The sequence below is a fragment of the Macaca mulatta genome, chromosome 5 (assembly GCF_049350105.2).
Source record: "Macaca mulatta isolate MMU2019108-1 chromosome 5, T2T-MMU8v2.0, whole genome shotgun sequence".
In the NCBI taxonomy this organism is placed as follows: Eukaryota; Metazoa; Chordata; class Mammalia; order Primates; family Cercopithecidae; genus Macaca; species Macaca mulatta.
Window position 1 is genome coordinate 47515236 of NC_133410.1, and position 21907 is coordinate 47537142.

Sequence of the window (21907 nt, forward strand, 5' to 3'; positions counted from 1 at the left end):
TCCCACTGATTAGTGTTTGGAGAATAAATTGTACCAGACATAAAGAGATTTCATTCAGTCATTCCTATGCTAATATGAATAGGCAGGTATATCACATATTCTTGCTTAGGTTTCTAGGTCAACTGAAGGTTGACTGACCTAGATGGGGCTCACCTATGTGTCTCTGCTTCAGGCTACACGTCCACCTGGGTTTGGCTCCTTCATGTGGGATGAGCTCAGATCTGCTCCATGTGTCTTCATTTGAGTGCTGAGGCTGAATGTAGAGCAACTCCTCAGGGAATTACAGAGATGCAAATGAGTAAACCCAACCACATAAGCATTTTTGAAATCTAGCTTCATATCACTTCTGCTGACATCCCATTGGCCACCAAATCACTTTCAGCCCAACATCAAGTGAAGCACCTTTGCCCACATTGGGAAGGGTAAGGGGCGGAATATTGAATGAATAATAATCCAAACTATCACAGTAGAATAGATGGTGAGACCCCCAACAGGAAATATCTTGCAGTGATTAAAAAGGTAGTTTTATACAATCATTGACTTTCTTAAAACCAGATTTCTATTCCATGTAATAAACTGGACCATTTAAATTATTATTTATATTATTATTCTCTATAGGCAAATATTTGACAAATTATTTAAAGCATTTCATCCTCATATAAATGAATAATAAATTTCAACTGGCTTTTTCTTGTACTTTATGTTTTTATTTTTCTGAAATAGAATGCTGGATGGGATTTGGGTTACTTGGCCCTGGTTTTAGCAGTTACATAACTTTGGCCAGTGTCACTTAATATATTGGCATCAGTTTCTTTAAACTATCTCCCGTCTGTCAGTGTCTATGAGTTTAGAACTGGTCCATCAGCAACATTTATGAGGCACCAGTATGTAAGTAATTCTGAGAACAAACATAGATTATGATCAAACTTTAGAATCACTGAGTCAAAGTCCCTCATTTTACAGATGGGGAAACTGAAACCAAGAGCCATTACTCAACTTGCCCATGATTATAGATGGTAGATCTTCATTTTTAAATGTTAAAGTTGTGTGTATGTAAACTATTACACCTGTACGTAGAAGATAAATATTAGGTTGATCTATATGAAACTACTTGTCATAGGGTTCAAATTTTTCAGTTATCAATTTCATATAGTTCAACATAATAGAAGAACATTAGGAGTACTGTTTGTAGGATCTGTAAATTACTTATCAACCAACTATAAAATAGAAAAATTGTGTGATATACAGTGGAATTCTCTAGAACAGTGGGGGAAAAACAAATCCTACAGCCACATGCATCATGTCTTGATGAATCTCGAAAACAAGTCACCGAAGAACAATGTCTTTATCATTACATTTTCTTAGGTGCAAAAAGAGGCAAAAACATTTTCAAGATATATGGAGAAAATCTTTTTTATAAGCAAAAGAATGTTAAAGAGAAAATCAGGATAGTTATGAACTCTGAGGGGTGATGCTTTATTTCTTAAATTAGCTGTTTGATACATTGGTGTATATATATATATTTATAACATATATTTCCTAAATATTCATTACTCTCTATTTAGAAAAATAACATCAAAGAAGAAATACATGTTCTTGGCTAGCAAGAGTATACCTTGGTATAGTCACTTTAGAGGACTATTGATGGTGTCTATTAAAAATGAAAAATAATGAATGTAGTAGATGTTCTCTTTCTGTGGAATAAAGTCTACATTAAACTCCCTGGAAAATTACTGTGCTTACTTGAATCTTGATAAGCCAATTGTGACTTGAGATGTCTTTGATTCCTTTAAAACACTCCAAATTCCCTGCCCACACAACTTCCATTACCCATCTCTCCCCTTCTCCCGTAGGCCACTCCACATCCACTAACCCATCCTTTCTTTCCTCTTTCAGTCATATCTGCCGCAGGCTCTCTCCCTAACATGTTCCCAAAGCATAAAACAATTTAAGTCCTAAGGTCAGTAACCAGACAAGATTTTTATTATTTTTCCTGCCATAAAACTTGGAGCATTCATGCCTGCCAGTTACAATGAGAACTTGCAAAATGCAACAGTGATCATTTGATCTTCCTTATGACCCTCTGCTCCCACACCCCCTACAATGTCAGAAACATTTTGCTATGTCAACAACTTAGAAGGAATATTGTTTCACTGGAATGAGATCCACCCACACTGATTTCAGAGACAAAGTTTTAGAATGGTTATGTTAACTGCATAGTAAATGACATGAATGCAGTCATGGAATTCACTGGTAAGTCAGGTCCGATATTTTCTCAGGAATGAGTGTAATCAAAATTCTTACAAAAATATACTTAATCACTTTCCCTTCTTGGGGCTTAAATGAGATAAACGTGGTGTGGAACAAGATTGCTAAGGGCTAACTTGCTTGAAAATTTGCAGCATCAGCCTGACCAATGTAGTGAGACCCCATCTCTACAAAAAAAATTTAAAAATTAGCTGGGCATGGTGGTGCATGCCTGTGGTTCCAGCTACTTGGGAGGCTAAGGTGGGAGGATCATTTAAACCCAGGAGGTCAAGGTTGCAATGAGCCGTGATGGCACCACTGCACTACAGCCTGGGTGACAGAGTGAGACCCTGTCTCAGAAAAAAAAGAAATGAAAATTTGCAGCAGTTAGAATATTTAGTTTTGACTTTGAGTTTATTCTGGATTTCTGTTTCTTTGTTTTGTTTTTTTTGTTTGTTTGTTTTTGTGGAGATCTCGCTATATTGCCCAGGCTGGTCTTGAACTCTGGTGCTCAAGGAAACCTCTAGCCTCTGCCTCCCTAAGTGCTAGGATTACAAGGGTGGGACACCATGTCCAACTATTCTGGATTTCTGAAGCAAAGTTGGGTCATTTTCAAATTACAGAAATAAATTAAATAATAGTCATGAAAACCTTGAATTCCATTATTTTATTATTTTCCAGACCTGAACTTCATGGGTGTTTCTTAACTTTGCATGTGGTAAAATTCAGGTGGCTTCATGAAGCTTTGCCAGAGGTATATAGGTCCACTTATGGAAGTCTTGTTGCTAAGACATCATTTGATCAAACAGCCTTTTGTTGCTTATATGCCTTAAGATTTTTGAAATGTAAAACTTTTCTAAAAATTGAATTACAAAATTGTATCTGATTAATTTTCCTTTACCCTCTTTTGTTTAGGGTAATTCATAATGGGAGAATTTGCCATTTTTAAAGGAAAAAAGATGGGAAGACAGAACATCTTGTCACAATGTCACCTTGTTGGTGTCTTTTCGAGTGGAGAACAGATTACAAAAATTTCTTACATAGTGTAAAACTTCATTTCATTTTGTTTTCATTTTGTGTTTTAGTGTTTAGCCTCAAAATTCCAAGACATCTATAATAGTGGACTTGGTTCAGGGGATTTACATACTTCTTTGAATCTCATTTTTTAAAAAACCTAATGATACTTAATTCATTTTTTATTAGATTCTATTTTCTTTAGGAGACAGTGTATTAATAGACCTGAAAAATCAGTGAAAGTGGTACAGAAAACTAAACTCACTTTTAAAATGTTTTCTGAAATATATAATTCTTCATGCCCATCAAATGACTCACACCCCACCAAAATAGTTAGACAGATTTCTTCTTCCTCCTCCTCCTCCTCCTCTTCTTCTTCTTCTTCTTCTTCTTCTTCTTCTTCTTCTTCTTCCTCTTCTTCTTCTTCTTCCTCTTCCTCTTCCTCTTCCTCTTCTTCTTCTTTCTTCTTTCTTCTTTCTTCTTTCTTCTTTCTTCTTTCTTCTTCTTCCTCCTTCTTCCCTCCTCCTCCTCCTCCTTCTTCTTCTTTCTTCTTCTTCTTTTTTTGGAGATAATCTCGTTCTGTCACCCAGGCTGGAGTGCAGTGGCACGATCTCAGCTCACTGCAACCGCCTCCCAGGTTCAAGTGATTCTCCTGCCTCCACCTCCAGAGTAGTTGGGACTACAGGCACGCACCACCATGCCCATGCCCCTCTAATTTTTGTATTTTTAGTAGAGATGAGGTTTCACCATGTTGGCCAGGCTGGTCTCGAACTCCTGATCTCAAGTGATCCACCCACCTTGGCCTCCCAAAGTGCTGGGATTACAGCCATAATGCCCAGCCAATTTCTTTTTTCTTTTTTTCTTTTTTGAGACAGGGTCTTGCTCTGTTACCTAGGCTGGAGTGCAGTGGTGTGATCGCAGCTTACTGCAGCCTCATCCTCCTGGGCTCAAGCAATCCTCCCACCTCAGCCTCCCGAGTAGCTAGGACCACAGACATGCACCACCATGCCTGGTTAATTTTTCAATTTTTTTTATGTAGATGGAATTTCACTATGTTGCCCAGGCTGGTCTCAAACTCCTGGGATCAAGCAATCATCCTACCTTGGCCTCCCAAAATGCTGGTATTACAGGTGTGAGCTACCACACCTAGCGAATAGATTTCTTGCAATGTGATTTCTAGACTGAGGGTGCTATGCTTCCTCCCTACATTCAGGCCCCACAAGCCCTGCTTTCCAGTAGCCAGGCTGATAATGCAGAGTGAAGGGGATGTGACAGGCTGTGTTGAACTGTTGAGCACAAGCCAGGTCTGAACAGCTATTCACTGCTCCATCAAGTTGCTGATTCGCCAGAACAAAGACACAAGTGTTGCCAGATCGAATTTATAGGGGGAATCCAGGCTTCCATGTGAAATTGCTCATTTTTAAGTGATGACAGCTAAACACTTTAAAATCATTTTTAAAAATCTGTGCAAGCCAATTTGACAATGTCTGTGGGCCTGTGGGCCACCTGTTAAGGACTTCCCTGCATGTAGTAAAATGTTTCAGTACCATCCACTCAAGGCTCTGTTTCCTGCAGAAAGCCAGTAAGCCTTAATACCTCTCCCTTTCATTCCTGACATTCTCTTCTTTCCTTTTTTCCAGGATATGTGCTGTCTCTGGTCTGTCCAAACTCCTTCCAGGCTTGGTGTGAGATCACAAATGTGTCACAGCTGCTGGCTTCTCCTGTGCTCTACACGGACCTGAATTCCAGCATAAACAACTTGAGCATTTCAGCAAATGTAGAAAACAAATACAGTCTTTATGTGGGCTTGGTACTGGCAGTAAGTTCAAGTATTTTTATTGGCTCCAGCTTCATCCTGAAAAAGAAGGGCCTCTTGCAACTGGCCAGCAAGGGTGTTACTAGAGCTGGTAAGAAACACATGCAACCAATGAATTTAAGTTTCTAACTGCAGAAATGATCCTGTTATAAGGCCACATCTCAACACTACTCTTATAAACTTGCTTGTGTAATTTATAGTTATTGATTTTTTCCATATGGATGTTAGAAAAATACTTAGGTCTTTGATTAAAATGAATAGAAAACTCATGATTAATGAAGGGATAGTCTGGCAGACCTACTCAGCATCTTAAGTGTCACTATAAATAGCAGCCTAATTCTATTGTTATCCATTTATTGATTTAATAAATATCTATTAGGGGCCAAACACTGCTAGGGAAGGTTCCTGTTCTTGAGAATCTACTATCAAGGCAAGTAAACCTATCAGCAATAAAAAAGAATACACGTACAACTAAAAATTATCCTAGGCTACAGTAATAATAACTCACTGGCTTGGTTTATCTTAGTCTCTATCTTCTTGATGGAGTCAGCTGTGTCTCCCAGTGTCTGATCTCTGCCACCTCTCCAACTTCTGCTTTTCTCCCCATCACCTACTTTTCTCTTGTTCCTGGAATAGGTCTGGTTCTGTCCCACCCGCAGGTCTTTTCCCATTGCCTGGAACTCTTCTCCCTGCCCTTCATTCAGCTGACTCATTCTTCAAACTTCAGTGTGAGTAGCATCACCTCATAAAGGCCTTCCTTGACCATTCTCTAACAGCAGGTCTCCCCACCCCACCCCCATTATTCTCTGTCATTGCACTAATAGTTTCCCTCACTGTACCTAGGATAATTTTTAGTTGTACATGTATTCTTTATTGTTGTTGATAGGTTTACTTGCTTATTGATAGTAGATTCTCAAGAACGGGAACCTTCCCTAGCAGTGTTTGGCACCTAATAGATATTTATTAAATCAATAAATGGACAACAATAGAATTAGGCTGCTATTTATAGTGACATTTAAGATGCTGAGTAGGTCTGCCTGAATATTCCTTCATTAACAATGAGTTTTCTATTCATTTTCATCAAGTATACTTTAAGATCTAAGCATTTTTCTAACATCCATATGGAAAAAAACTAAAGACTATAAATTACACAAGCAAGCTTATAAAAGTACTATTGAGATGAGATTTGTACTATCAGAAAACATATGCTATATTAAAACAATTTGATACTGGCATTAAAGCAGACAAAATCATAAAATAATTTAAAACTTATAAGCAGACCCAAGTATATATAACAATTGAATTTGTTATTTTAAAAAGTGGCATTTCAAAACTGTGGAGAAAGGACAAATCATTCCAAGTATTGAGACAATTGGGAAAAATTAGAGGAGAAAAACATGAAAGTTCTACTTCACACCATTCAGCAAAATACATTCCAGATAGGTTAGAATTTAATATAAAAATAATTTTTTTTTTTTGAGACAGAGGTTTGCTCTGTCGGCCAGTCTGGAGTGCAATGGCATGATCTCTGGCTTGCTGCAACCTCCACCTCCCAGGTTCAAGTGATTCTCCTGCCTCAGCCTCCTGAGTAGCTAGCTGGTATTACAGGCGCCCGCCACCACGCCCGTCCAATTTTTGTGTTTTTAGTAGAGACAGGGTTTCACCATGTTGGCCAGGCTGGTCTCGAACTCCTGACAGATGATCTATCTGCCTCGGCTTCCCAAAGTGCTGGGATTGCAGGCATGAGCCACTGCGCCTGGCCAAAAAATTGAAATAATCGGAAAAAAAAAAACCTTTTCTAAGCATAAAGATAAAGAATTCATTTTATATAAAGGAAGAGATTATCTAGATTGAGAAAAAAATCCTATATGGAAAAAATTTAAAAACTGAAACTAAAAAGTAAATGATGTATTGGGGAAAATATGATGAAATATGTGACAAAGTATAGTTTCATAATATATAAAAAGTAACTGCAGTCAATAAGTAAAAAGGTTAGTACCCTAACAGAAAATAGACATAGCATATAAACAAGAAACAAACAAAATAAGAAATGCAAATGACCAATAAACATATGTAAATAAATATTGTTTCACTAGTACCCAAAGAGATACCAACTAGACAATAGGTTCTGTGTGGTAACATAATTCCAACTTAGTTATTTGCAAATGTAATGATCAATAAACATACATAAATAAATATTGTTTCGCTAGTACCCAAAGAGATACCAACTAGACAATAGTCAGGTCCAGGGTTGTAATATGATTCCAAGTTAGTTATTTGCCAATTTCTTAAGGAGAAAGTCCTAAATAAGCACAGTTAACTACTTTGCAAAATAGTCTTCATAGCATATATATCCTGTTTAATTATAACAAAATCAATTAGGTCAAATGCAGAGGGCTAAGTATATTAAAATTCATAAGAAAATTCCATTTTCTATAGTAAATATAATGACATAAAGTTATAGATTAGAGTAGTAGGAAGATAACCCTTTGAATACCTTAAAAGCATTTTGTCCTTTTCAGTAGATGAAACAGAAACTTGATTTCAGTATGACAAGGTAGAAAATAAGCAGAGTGCATCTACCTGATGCTTGTTATTCTCTCATTGACTAATCCAAACTCTCAAAAGCTCTTATGTCAACCATCTTCTTCCCTTTACAGTCCTCATTAGTACCAATGTAATTTACTATTTATGTTTTCTGTTTTTAATTTTAACCATAGCTGAAATGAAGTATTTGTGTCCACACATCTGACTGACGTAAATACGGTGAACCTGATGATTAAATAAAATTTCTTACAAATTAAGAAAAACTTATCATTTGTGGAAAAGCAAAGGTGACACGGAAGCATAATACAGAAAGTTTTAAGCAATCATAAGCAAAAAGAACAAAGCTGAAGGTATCACAGTACCTTCAAATTATACTGTAAGGCTATCATAACCAAAACAGCATGGTACTGGTATAAAAATACACACATAGATCAGTGGAACAGAATAGAGAACCCAGAAATAAAGCCACATACCTACAACCAACTGATCTTTGACAAAGCTGAAAATAATATATGCTAGGGAAAGGCTGCCCTAGTCAATAAATGGTGCAAGAAAAATTGTAGAACCATATAGAAGAACAAAACTGGACCTTATATCTGACCATATATAAAAATCTACTCAAGATGGATTAAAAACTTAAATGTAAAACCTGAAACTATAAAAGCCCTAGAAGAAAACCTAGGAAAAACTTTTCTGGACATTGGCCTAGGCAAAGAATTTGTGACTAAGTCCTCAAAAGGAAATGCAACAAAAACAAAAATAGACAAATGTGACTTAAAGTAAAAAGCTTCTACAGAGCAAGAAAAATAATCAACAGGGTAAAAAGCCTGCAGAATAGGAGAAAATACTTGCAAACTAAGCATCTGACAAAGGTCTAATACCCAGAATCTACAAGGAACTCAGTCAACTCAACAAGAAAAAAACAAACCTATAAAAAAGTGGGTAAAGGATATGAACATACGTTTTTCAAAAGACATGCAAGCGACCAACAAATATATGAAAAAATGTTCAGTGTCACTAATCACCAGAGAAAGGAAAATTAAAACCTAATGAGATACCATCTTATACCAGTCAGAATGGCTATTATTAATAAGTCAAAAAACAACAGATGTTGGCAAGAATGCAGAGAAAAGGGAATGCTTATACTCTGTTGGTGGGGATGTAAATTAGTACAACCACTGTGGAAAACAATATGGCGATCTCTCAGAGAACTAAAAATAGAACTGCCCTTCAATCCAGCAGTCCCGCTACTTGAGGAAAAGAAATCATTTTATCAAAAGACACTTGCGCTCAAATGTTTATCACACCGCTATTCACAACAGCAAAGTCATGAAATCAACCTAAGTGCCCATCAACAGAGGACTGGATAAAGAAAATGTGGTTTATTTATATACAGACACCATAGAATACTACTTAGCTGTTAGAGAAATGAAACCATATCTTTTGCAGCAACATGGACAGAACTGGAGGCCATTATCCTAAGTGCAGTGACTCAGAAACAGAAAATCAAAAGCTGCGTGTTCTCACTTGTAAGTGGGAGTTAAACCGTGGGTACACATGCACATTTAAAGTGGAATAATGGACATTAGAGATTCCAAAAGGTGGGAGGGTAAAAGGGTAGAAGCAGGTGAGGGATGAAATACTACCTATTGGGTTCAATGTTCACTATTCAGGTAATAGATACACTAAAGGCCAGACTTTACAATAGATTGATGTAACACAACTACACTTGTACCCCGAATCTCTTTTAAAAATCAGGAAAAATAAAACAAAAATGAACTCCTGATTCATAAAAGAATAAAATGGGTGGCAAACAGAAAAATGCAGATTGAAATGACATACCATTTTAAGACTATCAAATTTGCAAAGTTTTTAAAAAAATTGACCTAACTTTTCTGGCGGGCAATTTTTTTAAAAAATCCATTTCCTCCTACTCAACAATTACACTTCTAGGAATTTATCCTGGAGAAATAATCATTCCAGTGTTACAAAGATGTATGTGTAGGGAGGTTCATGAGAGCATTATAAGAGAAACGTGGAAAAAAATCTAAATGCAATTAATCCATTAGGGGATTTGTTAAATCATTGTAAATTGGGGGGAAAAAGCTTTAAAAGAGCTTTGGAAATGACCAAGTAAATAAGCTAAGAGACTTTAGTTTACTGACTTAACTTTTCTAACCATAATCCAGTATGCTTCCTAGAAGTCAATTCTTCAAACCTTCCTCCAGTGTAGAACCCATTTTTTGTTAATTTTTATTTTTTGTATTTTAGGACAAGGTGGACATTCTTACCTGAAGGAATGGCTCTGGTGGGTAGGATTGCTGTCAAGTAAGTTTTTAATACTGAGAATACTGTTTATTTGTAAGACAGTAAATAGATTATATGAAATTTTTCAAAATTGGTTAATCTTCCTGTCAAGAATGGAACAAGGATGGAATTTAAGCCTAAAAATTTTTGTGTTGGTATAATATATTGTCCTATATATACTATTATATATGAATAAATTAATTTTTACTCTTATTTCCCACCACCTGTGCCCTCAGTACTGTCTTGGAATGCAAGGGAAAAAGTTGACCTTTCAAATATTGTATTTCAACCACAGACTTCTGCTATTTTCTTCACCATAACAATAGAGAAAAGTACTTTTCTTTCATGTTTTCCCACCTCCTAATTTGAACCTGTGACTATATATACTACATATTTTCTCAAGAATGAGTACAGTTTCCTTGCCAGGACAACAACATGGATAAGTGAAAGGCTTCTGTGGCTGCTTGGTACTGAACAAATGGAGAAGAAATGAGGGGTGTCAGCACTCTCCTTCCTCCCAGACCTGCTGTGAGGATTAAACGAGACTTTGTAGGATCTGAAAGCACTTTCTAAATGCTAATGTGATATCCAAATAGAAGGCAGTGTTCATCTCCCTCAGCCACTTTTGCTGACTTCAGTCTCCCCACTAAGTGAAATTTCTTAAATCCCAAAACGGAAGCTCCCCTCAAAAAGGGCATCATAAATTCCCTCTGTAGCCAGGAGTCTTAAAGCTTCCCTGAATTTCCCCAAACCAAGCAACACATTTCAGTATTTGTAAGATCCTGTTATGGGAAGGAACTGGGTACCTTTTCTTTAATAAATGGTGGAGTCTAAAAGTGTGATTAATGAAAATAATTTAAATATGTATAGCCCCTTTAGTGTTTGTTTATTATAGTTTTTTGTTGTTGTTGTTGTTGTTGTTTTGAGGTGGAGTCTTGCTCTGTGGCCCAGGCTGGAGTGCAATGGCACGATCTTGGCTCATTGCAGCCTCCACCTCCCAGGTTCAAGCGATTCTCCTGCCTCAGCTTCCCGACTACCTAGGATTACAGGTGCACATCACCACACCCAGCTAATTTTTGTATTTTTAGTAGAGACAAGGTATCACCATGTTAGCCAGGCTGGTCTTGGAACTTCTGATCTCAGGACACCCACCTCGGCCTTCCAAAGCGCTGTGATTACAGGCGTGAGCCACCGTGCCCGGCCACCCCCTTCAGTTTTTAGGGTGCTTTTACATCCACTTTATCTATTTGAATAAAAATTGACCAGGGCTGTCTGGGAAGATTCCAGATAGGTATTTGGATCATTCTCTTTTTCTCTTTTACTTGCATCTCCCCACCCTCTACCCATACTTTATAATGAAATGATAAGGAGAATATTATGTGACTACATTTGCAATTTTGCTTTCACCATGTAAAAATGTTTATGTCAGTATTGAAGAGAGAAAAGCACACCTTAGAGATTAAGTAAGTGACATACATACAGTACTTTAATCATGAAGTCAATGTTTTCCTGGAAAGCTATTTATAAAGATAAAATATAAATAATATAAAATATCCAAGGAAACCTTAATATTCCAAGAAAACTGCCACGGTTCTTTGTTTTTTTTTTCTTTTTATTTGTTTAGTTTTTTATTTTTTGAGACAGAGTCTCGCTCTTGTTGTCCAGGCTGGAGTGCAGTGGCTCACTGCAACCTCCACCTCCCAGATTCAAGTGATTCTCCTGCCTCAGCCTCTAGAGTAGCTGGGATTAAAGGCGCTTGCCACCACAGCTGGCTAATTTTTGTATTTTTAGTAGAGATGGGGTTTTACCATGTTGGCCAGGCTGATTTCGAACTCCTGACCTCAAGTGATCTGCTCCCGTCTAGCTCCCAAAGTGCTAGGATTACAGGTATGAGTCACTGGCCTCGCTGTGGTTCCTTCGATGAGAGCAATGTCTTAATTATTCTGTTCTGTAAGTTTAGATTTGTTTAATGATGTTTTCGTAATGGTGAGTACTCCTATAGATTTGGGGGGATGTAGCATAGCAGCCAGACAAATGGAAAAAGAAAAAAATTATGCTAGTGTTCCTTTCTCTCTCTACAATAAGCATTTGCTTGGTGTAGTTGCCAGCATGAAATACTACATTCTGTGGGCAAGTTTCCAGCTGTGTTCTGTGAGAATAACTTGGCCCCAGTACAAGAGCCCAGCTCTTGAAGGGATTTCTCTCACTCTAGAAGTTATTTATAGCACACTATATCATGCAAGTCTAGAGTTCCTCGGATAAGAAAAAGATTACATTCAGGAGCATATCATGACTTTTAAACAGCTCCCTGGATCTTGTTAAGCTACTGAGATACTGTTACTTGCTTGTAGATCACTTACAATAGAGGCATATCTAACTTCATGGGATTGTGGCAGGTATTGCTGGCTATTCCCTATCTACACACCAGGTTTAACCATTCTAATTTTCCAAACTGGTTTTGATGGTTGTGGGTAACCTACAAAACTGTAGGTATTCTTGAGCAAGTGAAAGAATTATCTGCTTACTACAAAGCTACCTCTACTAGAGTTGATCAGAGTCACCAAATGTGTCTTCAGTAGCTAAAAATTTCTATTGAAAGCCATTTAAAATGGGTACTCATCTGTCACCATTTTTTGCATCTTTTGAGTTTGTATCACCTGGTATTACAGTTTGTCTGCATCTCTTAATATTAATTATCTCCTACCCGCTATAAAACACGTTACATCATTCTTTTTAGCTACATCTTCCCATGTCTTTGGGTTAAAAGTCCACTGCTTTGCATGACTCGTTTGTTTTTCTCTTCTGACAAGCAAGCCCATTTTTTATGTCAATATCTCTGCTTGCTTTCTAGTGGGAGCAGGAGAAGCTGCAAATTTTGCTGCTTATGCTTTTGCACCTGCCACCTTGGTCACCCCTCTGGGTGCTCTGAGTGTTCTTATAAGGTATGTGAGCAACAAGGAACTTGGCTTCTGTAGGTATTTTAAGACCAAGATAAACTTAAACCATAAGAAACATACGGCTATGGATATCTAAAAGCAAACACACAAATCTAGACCAACCTGGGCTCTAAAAGTCTAGATGAACCCAAATTATTTCTGAGACTCCTGGGAAGCTTTGGACAAGTCACTCAGCCTCAGTTTACTCATTCATAAAGTGAGAATAATACTTTTTTTGCCTGAAATCACAAAAATAACTTGAGAAGACAATAACCGTAGAAATAGGAAATAGACTGTCACATTATTATTTTAAAAACCTAAGACACAGTGAGTTTGATTTCCTACTAACATAAATGTGTTTTACATTTGTAACAATGCAATGAAGCATAGAAGATTTTTTAAATCTCTCATCAGAACAAATTGCCAGAGTCCTGTCAATTCTTTTTCTCATCATAGTGGTTAATGACTGTAGTTATCAGAGGACTTTTAAAAGCATGGTGTTTTGGTTAAATTTTAACTCTCACTAAAATTCTTGCATTGTTTGCTGGATACTTCTGTTTGGAGACCCGGTATCTTTAGTACTGGAAACAGGAATAATTTTCCTATTTCATGGAATGTGGACCTAATTTTTCTGAGTTTATTATGATCCCAAATGAATGTGTTTAATAAGCATATACATGTTTATCTGTTCTTGTCTTTTTCTTTTCTATTCGTTATCAACCTCTAGTAGAAAACTTATGATTGAGCCTACTAAATTCTTTTTAGCTTCTTTATAGGATTGTTGTGAGAATTAAGTGAGTTAATACACATAAAGCACTTCGAACACTTGTCTATGCAATGAATAGCTAGTTGTAGTAACAGTAGTCTTCACTAAGGCTGCAGTCCTACAAGTGGCCACATGAGGGCAACTTTAGGAAAGTCCCTGGTAATGAATTGATCATAATCTTGAGGACAGATGGGCACTTAATTGCCTTCATGGGGATACAGGGCATTAGAGGAAGAAGGCTGGTTTGCAGAAACCACAGCAACTGAAATATTAGGAGTACCGGATAGGTCTAAGTATCAGAGCAGTAGCAGGTGGTAAAGTATTTTGATATTTTGAAAATCTGCGTCAAGCTTCTCTAACCCATGGCCCATGGGCTGCATGTGGCCCAGGACAGCTTTGAACGCGGCCCAACATAAATTTGTAAACTGTCTTAAAACATTATGAGTTTTTTTGTGATTTTTTTTCTTTTGCTCATTAGCTATCATTACTGTTAGTATGTATTATGTGTTGCCCAAGACAATTCTTCCAGTGTGGCCTAGGGAAGCCAAAAGATTGAATACCCCTGGTCCGTTTGATTGTAGTGGTATGAACTAGCTGATTATTAGCCCTGAGCAGAGTAATTTTTCTTTAGGAATATATCTTTCTTTGAAATATCCATGGGCATACATATTCTAAATGTATCATGCCAGTAAGAAATAAAAGATTTTCTATTTTGCTTGGCTTTACAGGAAAAGATGGGTAAATTGAAAATGACTTGAGTAGAACCTCTTGTAAGATCACTGGAAGATTATAAGATATAGAATATTATAGCTTTTTAGATATAAAAACAATGAAGCATATTTGCCCATCAGTTCTGAGTTTCAAACCAATCTCGGGTTTTCAGTGTCATATAGCGTATTCCAGTCAGCTCATTGGGATATATGGTGGCATGTACCACAGTGTGACTTCTGAGCTGCCATGGGATCCAAAGGTAATTGAACTATAGTGATTTTTTATTTTTTCTCTCCCAACAGTGCAATATTATCTTCCTACTTTTTAAACGAACACTTGAACATTCATGGGAAAATAGGCTGCATATTAAGTATATTGGGGTCAACTGTGATGGTTATCCATGCCCCACAAGAAGAGGAAGTCACATCTTTGCATGAAATGGAAATGAAATTGAGAGACCCAGGTCTGTGATTCACCCTAAAGAACCACTCAAATTCTGCTCCACTTTCTCTCCTCACGAAATAGTATCTGTAATAATATTGTAATAAACTTTCTACATTGTGGGCTGCATTGTGGGTTGTGAGACACAGTGAGGTTTGATTATTATTTCTCCTGAAAAGATGGCAGAACTTATTTTTGTGTTCATGCTTCCCGTCTTACACAATGAAAGGGAGAGATGGCGATGGTAGAGGCAAGAGACATATTCAAAATCAATTCTTTGCCACTTTCTTCCTCTGAAAATAAAAAATTACTCTGATAATATTTGCCCTAGCTCATAGTGGTATTGGTGACATTTAAATGATACGTTTGTGAAAATTCTTCGTAAAATATTGAGAGCTATGCAATATAATGTTGTTTTTAATTTGATCTCACTTCTATTTCTAAAATACCTATGCTCTTAAACTCATGACTAACAAGATTTCAGAAAGGTATAATCCTGTGAGCATTTTCTAACGTCAAATTCTTTTCTCCTCCTAACAGGGTTTATTTCTTTTGCTGTGATCATAACTGTGATCTCCTTGGTGCTGATTTTGATTGTGGCTCCAAAGAAAGGACAGACCAATATATTGGTTTATATTTCAATCTGTTCCTTGATTGGAGCGTTTTCAGTTTCTTCTGTCAAAGGCCTGGGAATTGCCATTAAGGAGCTGACAGAATGGAAGCCAGTTTACAAACATCCTCTGGTCTTTGTTTTGCTGGCTGTACTTGTGCTTTCAGTAACTACACAGATTAACTATCTCAACAAGGCACTGGACACCTTTAATACCTCTCTTGTGACACCCATTTATTATGTATTCTTCACATCCATGGTAGTCACTTGCTCTGCCGTCTTATTCCAAGAGTGGTATGGCATGACAGCTGGAGACATCATTGGGACCCTGAGTGGATTCTTCACTATTATCATTGGCATCTTCCTTCTACATGCTTTTAAAAATACTGACATTACTTGGAGTGAGCTTACATCCACTGCTAAGAAAGAAGCCATCTCTCTGAATGTCAATGAAAACAATTATGTTTTACTAGAGAACTTGGAGTGTTCAGCCCCGGGATACAATGATGACGTTACCTTGTTTAGTAGAACTGATGACTGAAGTCTCTAGAAACACTGAGTTTTAACCAATATGAGACACACGAAGAGGAAAATGAATGCTTGCTTCCTGGAAGAAATGCTAGGAAAGTTAGCATTTTTACAGTTTTAACTAATTTAGATGTGAGGCCATGTAAAAATGCCATTTTTTTGGCAGTCGAATTTGAAAATCAAATTGATTATCCTCCAGAAGACTTCTGCTGCTTTTCATTTCTACAAACTTTGAAATACTCTCTAAGGATCAAAGAAGTCAAAGTGCTATGTGTGTCTCAGAATAATCTCCTTCTTCTGGTCACAATATCTTTGTCTCTGCCAGGTGGCTCTTCATTTCTTTGGTGGCTATTTTTAGACTCACAGTCATTCACCAATATAAAGTTAGCAGTGTTCTGACAGACACAGTATCAGTCATATTCTCCGTTGAGTCATAATTTCAAATTATTAAAACTGAGAAGAGAGGCCAGGTATGGTGGTTCACACCTGTAATCCTAGCACTTTGGGAGGCCAAGGCGGGCAGATCACTTGAGCTCAGGAGTTTGAGACCACCCTGGGCCACAAGGGGAGACCCTGTCTCTACAAAAAATACAAAAATTAGTCAGGCATGGTGGCACATACCTATAGTCCCAACCACTTGAGGCTGAAGTGGGAGGATCGCTTGAGTCTGCAAGGTTGGGGCTGCCACGAGCCCAGGTTGCACTACTGCGCTCCAGCCTGGGTGACAAAGTAAGACCCTGTCTCAAAAAAGAAGAAAAAGGGCAAGGGGCTTTTGCTTTAAAAAACTTTTTTTTAAATTGAGAAGTGAGATCACAGGTGCTTTGTTCTTCCTTCTGCACCTTCCTTCTTAAACTAGATAATTAATTAGTTATTTTAAGAAAAAAGAAATTAAAAAAAAATAGCCTGCTTTATTTGTTAGTGGGCTAGAATACACAAGACACAGCCACCCATAAAGAGTTTATGAATTGTGACTCACCGACATACCATAGGAATTTACCACCAGTTAAAGAGGGAGAACGTAGGAAGAGAAAAGTACTTCACATAAAGGAAAACGTTTTCTTCTCACAAAAACACAGACGCGTGATTGTTTTCACAGGTTCCATTAAGTAACTCAGGTCTGGAAGACATAGGACAAAATGGAGTTTCTGAAGAAGTCCGGGTGAATTCAGCTTTGGAGTCACTTATGTTCATTTTTTTTTTCCTTTCTTTTAGTATTATCCTAAAGGTTATTTTTCTTGTTGATATAGAGATTTTTGTAAAAGATTGCTACATTATTCAGGATGGTATCCTACACTTCAATTGCTCTCAAATGTTTTAACCCTAAAGAGTGGGTTTTCCACAGACTGGAAGCAACTAGAAAAATCTTTGTGAAAAATCTGAACAAAGTATCACAAGGGCTCTCTTGAAATTTTGCACTTTCACCCTTATTAAGGAAATTATAATTAGTTACTAACCTTTAAAAATAGGTATATTCTAATAGGATAGAAAGTTAACTTCCTGGCAAACAAAATACTAAGATCTCAGGGGCTACTGCAGGAAAATACCTTTTTTGCACATTAAAACGTTTATAAAATTTTCCTCTCTCATTTCAAATGCATGGCAGGAATAACATTTTTGGTGGTCTTTAATGTAATGGACAGATTTTCTGTCACATTGATTTTATGGAAAATAAATTGGCTATCTTATTTTTATACTAATCTTATTTTTCTCAAAACAAAAATCCTAACCAAAAAGTTGTCATAAAAAAAAAAAAAAAAAAAAAAAAGCAGGTTGACTGAATGTTTTTCTGCTCTAACCTTAAATGTTATTAGGTTTGGTTTTTGTTTCTAAGCTAGTTCAAGACTACCCAAGGTAATAATGGTAAACTTTATTATTCGGAATTCAATTAAACTGACTTCGGCATTTCCGCAGTTCTGTTAAACAATGACTGATGTTCACAATGACAACCTACCTGAGATGGCTGCAAGGCCCTAATGTTCCATTATCCATTATAGTCTTTTCAGCATAGTTTAGTGTTGAGTGTAATTCTAATGCATTCTACGTTTTTGAAAATCAATAATCATGGAAGGTCCATGGGTTGATACATCAGGTCATATACGTGTTTACTCTGTTGATTGCTGTTTCACTTTACTTGTATATCAGATATATAAGCTATGAACACAAGTTTGTAGGAAAAGTATCTTTTGGCTAGGCAGTGGCTCACACCTGTAATTCCAACACTGTGCGGGGCTCAGGTGGGAGGATTTCTAATCGCCAGGAGTTTGAGACCAGTCTGGGCAACAAAGCTAGACCCCACCTCTCTAAAAAATGTAAAAAATATCAGGAGGCTGAATCAGGAGGATCATTTGAGCTTAGGAGTTCAAGGCTGCAGTAAGTTATGATTGCACCGCTGCATTCCAGCCTAGGTGACAGAGTGAGACCCTGCCCCAGAATAGTATCTTCTGATAAAGTGGTATTTGAAAATTGCAGAAATTTTAATATTCTTTTAATATTAAGAATGTTATTGATCTCTCTAGGACACCTTCTTGGTGAGGAAATCAATGGCATTTTTCTTGACATCCAACCTGGGACTCTGCTGATTCTCTGTTCTGGTGAATTTAAGTTTCAGACATTTCTTTGTGTCACCTTTTACAAACTGTTTGCCCTTGGTACGTTATGAGCAGGTCAAAGGTTCCCAAACACAAGGTTCATTGTGTACCCTGGACAGGAAATTGAACTGGTGTTGACATGTATGCATGCCCAGGAGGAAGACTGTGAAATATTTAATGAGTTGAAGTATGCTGAGAAACAATGAAATATTTGAAAACTGTCTACATAAAAGTTACTGATGCATTTTAAAAAATGCATTTAAAAAAACCAAACTATTATTGCAAATCTAACACTAAAAAATTTTTGGCTGGGTGCAGTGGCTCACACCTGTAATCCCAGCACTTTGCGAGGCTGAGGCAGGTAGATCATCAGGTCAGGAGTTCAAGACCAGCCTGGCCAACATGGTGAAACCCTGTTTCTACCAAAAATACAAAAATCAGCCAGGCATGGTGCCAGGTGCCTATAATCCCAGCTACTCTGGAGGCTGAGACAGAGAATTGCTTGAACCCAGGAGGGGCAGGTTGCAGTGAGCCAATATTTCACCACCGCACTCCAGCCTGGGTGACAGCAAGACTCCATCTCAAAAAAAAAAGAAATCCCAAATGGGAAGATACTGTCTAAGGAAGAATAAAATGCTGGATCCCTATGTTCAGACTATTAGTCTTAACTGGTAGTTTATGTATATATTTTAATACTTTGTCATCATGTACATATCTTAAAATTTCTTATGCGAATATCTGCATGTGTGTCGTTAAGGATTACAAAGTTGTGCTCACACAGGACAAATGGAAAGATTTTCCTACTTCTGTAAAGATAAGTTTCATTATACTTTTGTTTTACAATTTTATTCTTAGGTCAATGGTTATTTATTATAAGTTCAGATTCCACAATTTTCATAAGACCCTTTAGATTTAGCACATGAAATTAACACATATTTTAAAGTATTAAATATATGGAAAGGATCTGGCATTATGCTTGATAATAGGCACTTAGTAAAATTTACTTTTCTTTGAATCAGCATTTGAATTCTTACAGTCTTGTCACTAGAGACTTAAGGACCATTGAGTGCCGATTTTTATACGTTCATCATTTCTCAATTTGTCACATTATCTCATTTTAAATAATGCGAGTGAAAGTGAATTCATCGTACTATCTCAACGCCAATACAAAAGTATTCCAACAAAAATATTTTTCTTAATAAAACCAGAAAAACTGAACTAAATGCTATTTTCCCCTTCCAACAAAGCTTTGCAGAAAAACATATGAATATATGAAATATTCTCAAATATTTTGAATAAACTGTTCATGAAGTCTTATATTTTGCAAGTGTTTATACTGTTCATTTTAGAAAGTTTATAAATCTTAAATGTTTGTATATTTTTCATTTGCAATAAAATATGATTTAATTATGCTTTTGAGTTCAGTTTTTAGTTTATAAATGTTAAGCATATATAATGGCAAAAGTATTGCCATTTTGTTTTGAGATTAAAAGGAAAGTTTCAGGCTGGGCCCGTGGCTCATGCCTGTAATCCCAGCACTTTGGGAGGCCGAGGGCAGATCACTTGAGGTCAGGAGTTCGAGACCAGCCTGGCCAACATGGTGAAACCCTGTCTCTACTAAAAATATAAAAAACTAACCAGGTATGGTGGCACGCGCCTGTAATCCCAGCTACTTGGGATGCTGAGGCAGGATAATTGCTTGAACCTGGGAGGCAGAGGTTGCAGTGAGCTGAGATTGTGCCACTGCACTCCAGCCTGAGCAACACAGCAAGACTCTGACTCATTTCAAAAAATAAAAAACGTTTCAGGGTTTCAAAAAACAAACAAACAAAACTGCACTGATGTTAATGTTGCTATTTCACTTCCCTTGAAATTGAAATTTGTTTTTAAAAGCCTCTCTGCAAGACCATCTCCCATGTAACAGCTTAAACAAAAGCACCTTAAAAGAAACTCTAATCCTTCAAATTGAACAAAAGCTCAAAGCTGTTAATAATAACATCTCCCCTCAGAACAATAACTAGTATAAATGTATTTAGCACCATGCTTTATAAACCCTCAGTGAGTTTTCTTCTAGCTCTGTGGAACTACAGCTTTGCTTAAATTATCTAGGGGCTGGGTCCAGTGGCTCAAGCCTATAATCCCAGCACTGGGAGGCCAAGGTGGGAGGATTGCTAGAGGCCAGGAGTTTGAGACCAGCCTGGGCCATAAAACTAGACCCTGTCTCTACAAAAATTTTTAAAAACATTAGCCAAGTGTGGTGGCATGTTCCTGTAGCTCCAACTACTTAGGAGACAGAAGTAAGAGATTCCCTTGAGGCCAGGAATTGTAGGCTACAGTGAGCTATAATCACGCCACTGCACTCCAGCCTGGATGACAGGGCAAAACCCTGTCTAAAGACCCCAAAAGAGGCTGGGTCCAGTGGCTCACACCTGTAATCCCAGCACTTTGGGAGGATGAGGCTGGCAGATCACCTGAGATCAGGAGCTCAGGTGAGTTTCATCCAGCCTGGAGGTTTCATCATGGCCAACATGACAAAACCTCATCTCTACTAAAAATACAAAAATTAGCCAGGCTTGGTGGCATGTGCCTGTAATTCCTCGAGATGCTGAGGAAGGAGAATTGCTTGAACCTGGGAGTGGAGGTTGCGGTGAGCCGAAATCATGCCATTGTACTCCAGCCTGGGCAACAAGAGTGAAGCTCCATTCTCCAAAAAACAACAACAACAACAAATCTCTACATTACCTCTAGAATGGATCCTGGGTAATGACATATGGCTCCTCCCTGAGTTATTTGTGCCTCGCAAACATCCAAAAAATAAACTCAAACATGTCCCATAGCTCAAGGCCAATAACACAGATTGTTTCAGGACTGGGCAAAATACCTTTGTAACTGCCCAGTGGTTTCAACCTTGCCCCACTGACTAGACAGAGCCAATTTATCAAGACAGGGAAATTGCAATGGAGAAAGTTATTCAAGCAGAGCTGGCTAGTGCGGAGACAGGAGTTTTTTTTATTACTCAAATCAGTCTCCCCGAGTATTTGGGGATCAGAGTTTTTAAGGAAAATTTGGTGGGTGGGAGGCCAGTGAGTCAGGAGTGTTGGTTGGCTGGGTTGGGGATGAAATCATAGGGAGTAGAAGCTGTCTCGTGGCGAGTCATTTCCTGGGTTGGGGCCACAAGACCCAATGAGCCGGTGTATCCATCTGGGTGGTGCCAGCTGATCCACCAGGTGCAGGGTCTACAAAATCTCTCAAGCACTGATCTTAGGTTTTACAGTAGTGATGTTAGCCCCAGGAGCAATTTGGGGAGGGTCAGAATTTTGTAGCATCCAGCTGCATGACTCGTAAACCATAATTTAAAATTTTGTGGTGAATTCTTTAGTCCTACAAAGGCAGTCT

General features: G+C 37.6%; 1 protein-coding gene across 1 annotated transcript in view; it reads left to right on the top strand.

The window, feature by feature from the left end:
- NIPAL1 (NIPA like domain containing 1) overlaps positions 1-19923 on the top strand; it is a 29340-nt gene extending 9417 nt beyond the window's left edge. Inside the window, exons 2-6 of the mRNA XM_078003371.1 lie at positions 4902-5168; positions 9896-9952; positions 12783-12873; positions 14647-14807; positions 15326-19923. Of these exons, the coding sequence (XP_077859497.1) occupies positions 4902-5168; positions 9896-9952; positions 12783-12873; positions 14647-14807; positions 15326-15936 (1187 nt within the window). The 3' untranslated portion in view covers positions 15937-19923. The remainder of the gene's footprint in view (positions 1-4901; positions 5169-9895; positions 9953-12782; positions 12874-14646; positions 14808-15325) is intronic.
- The last annotated feature ends 1984 nt before the right edge of the window (positions 19924-21907 follow it).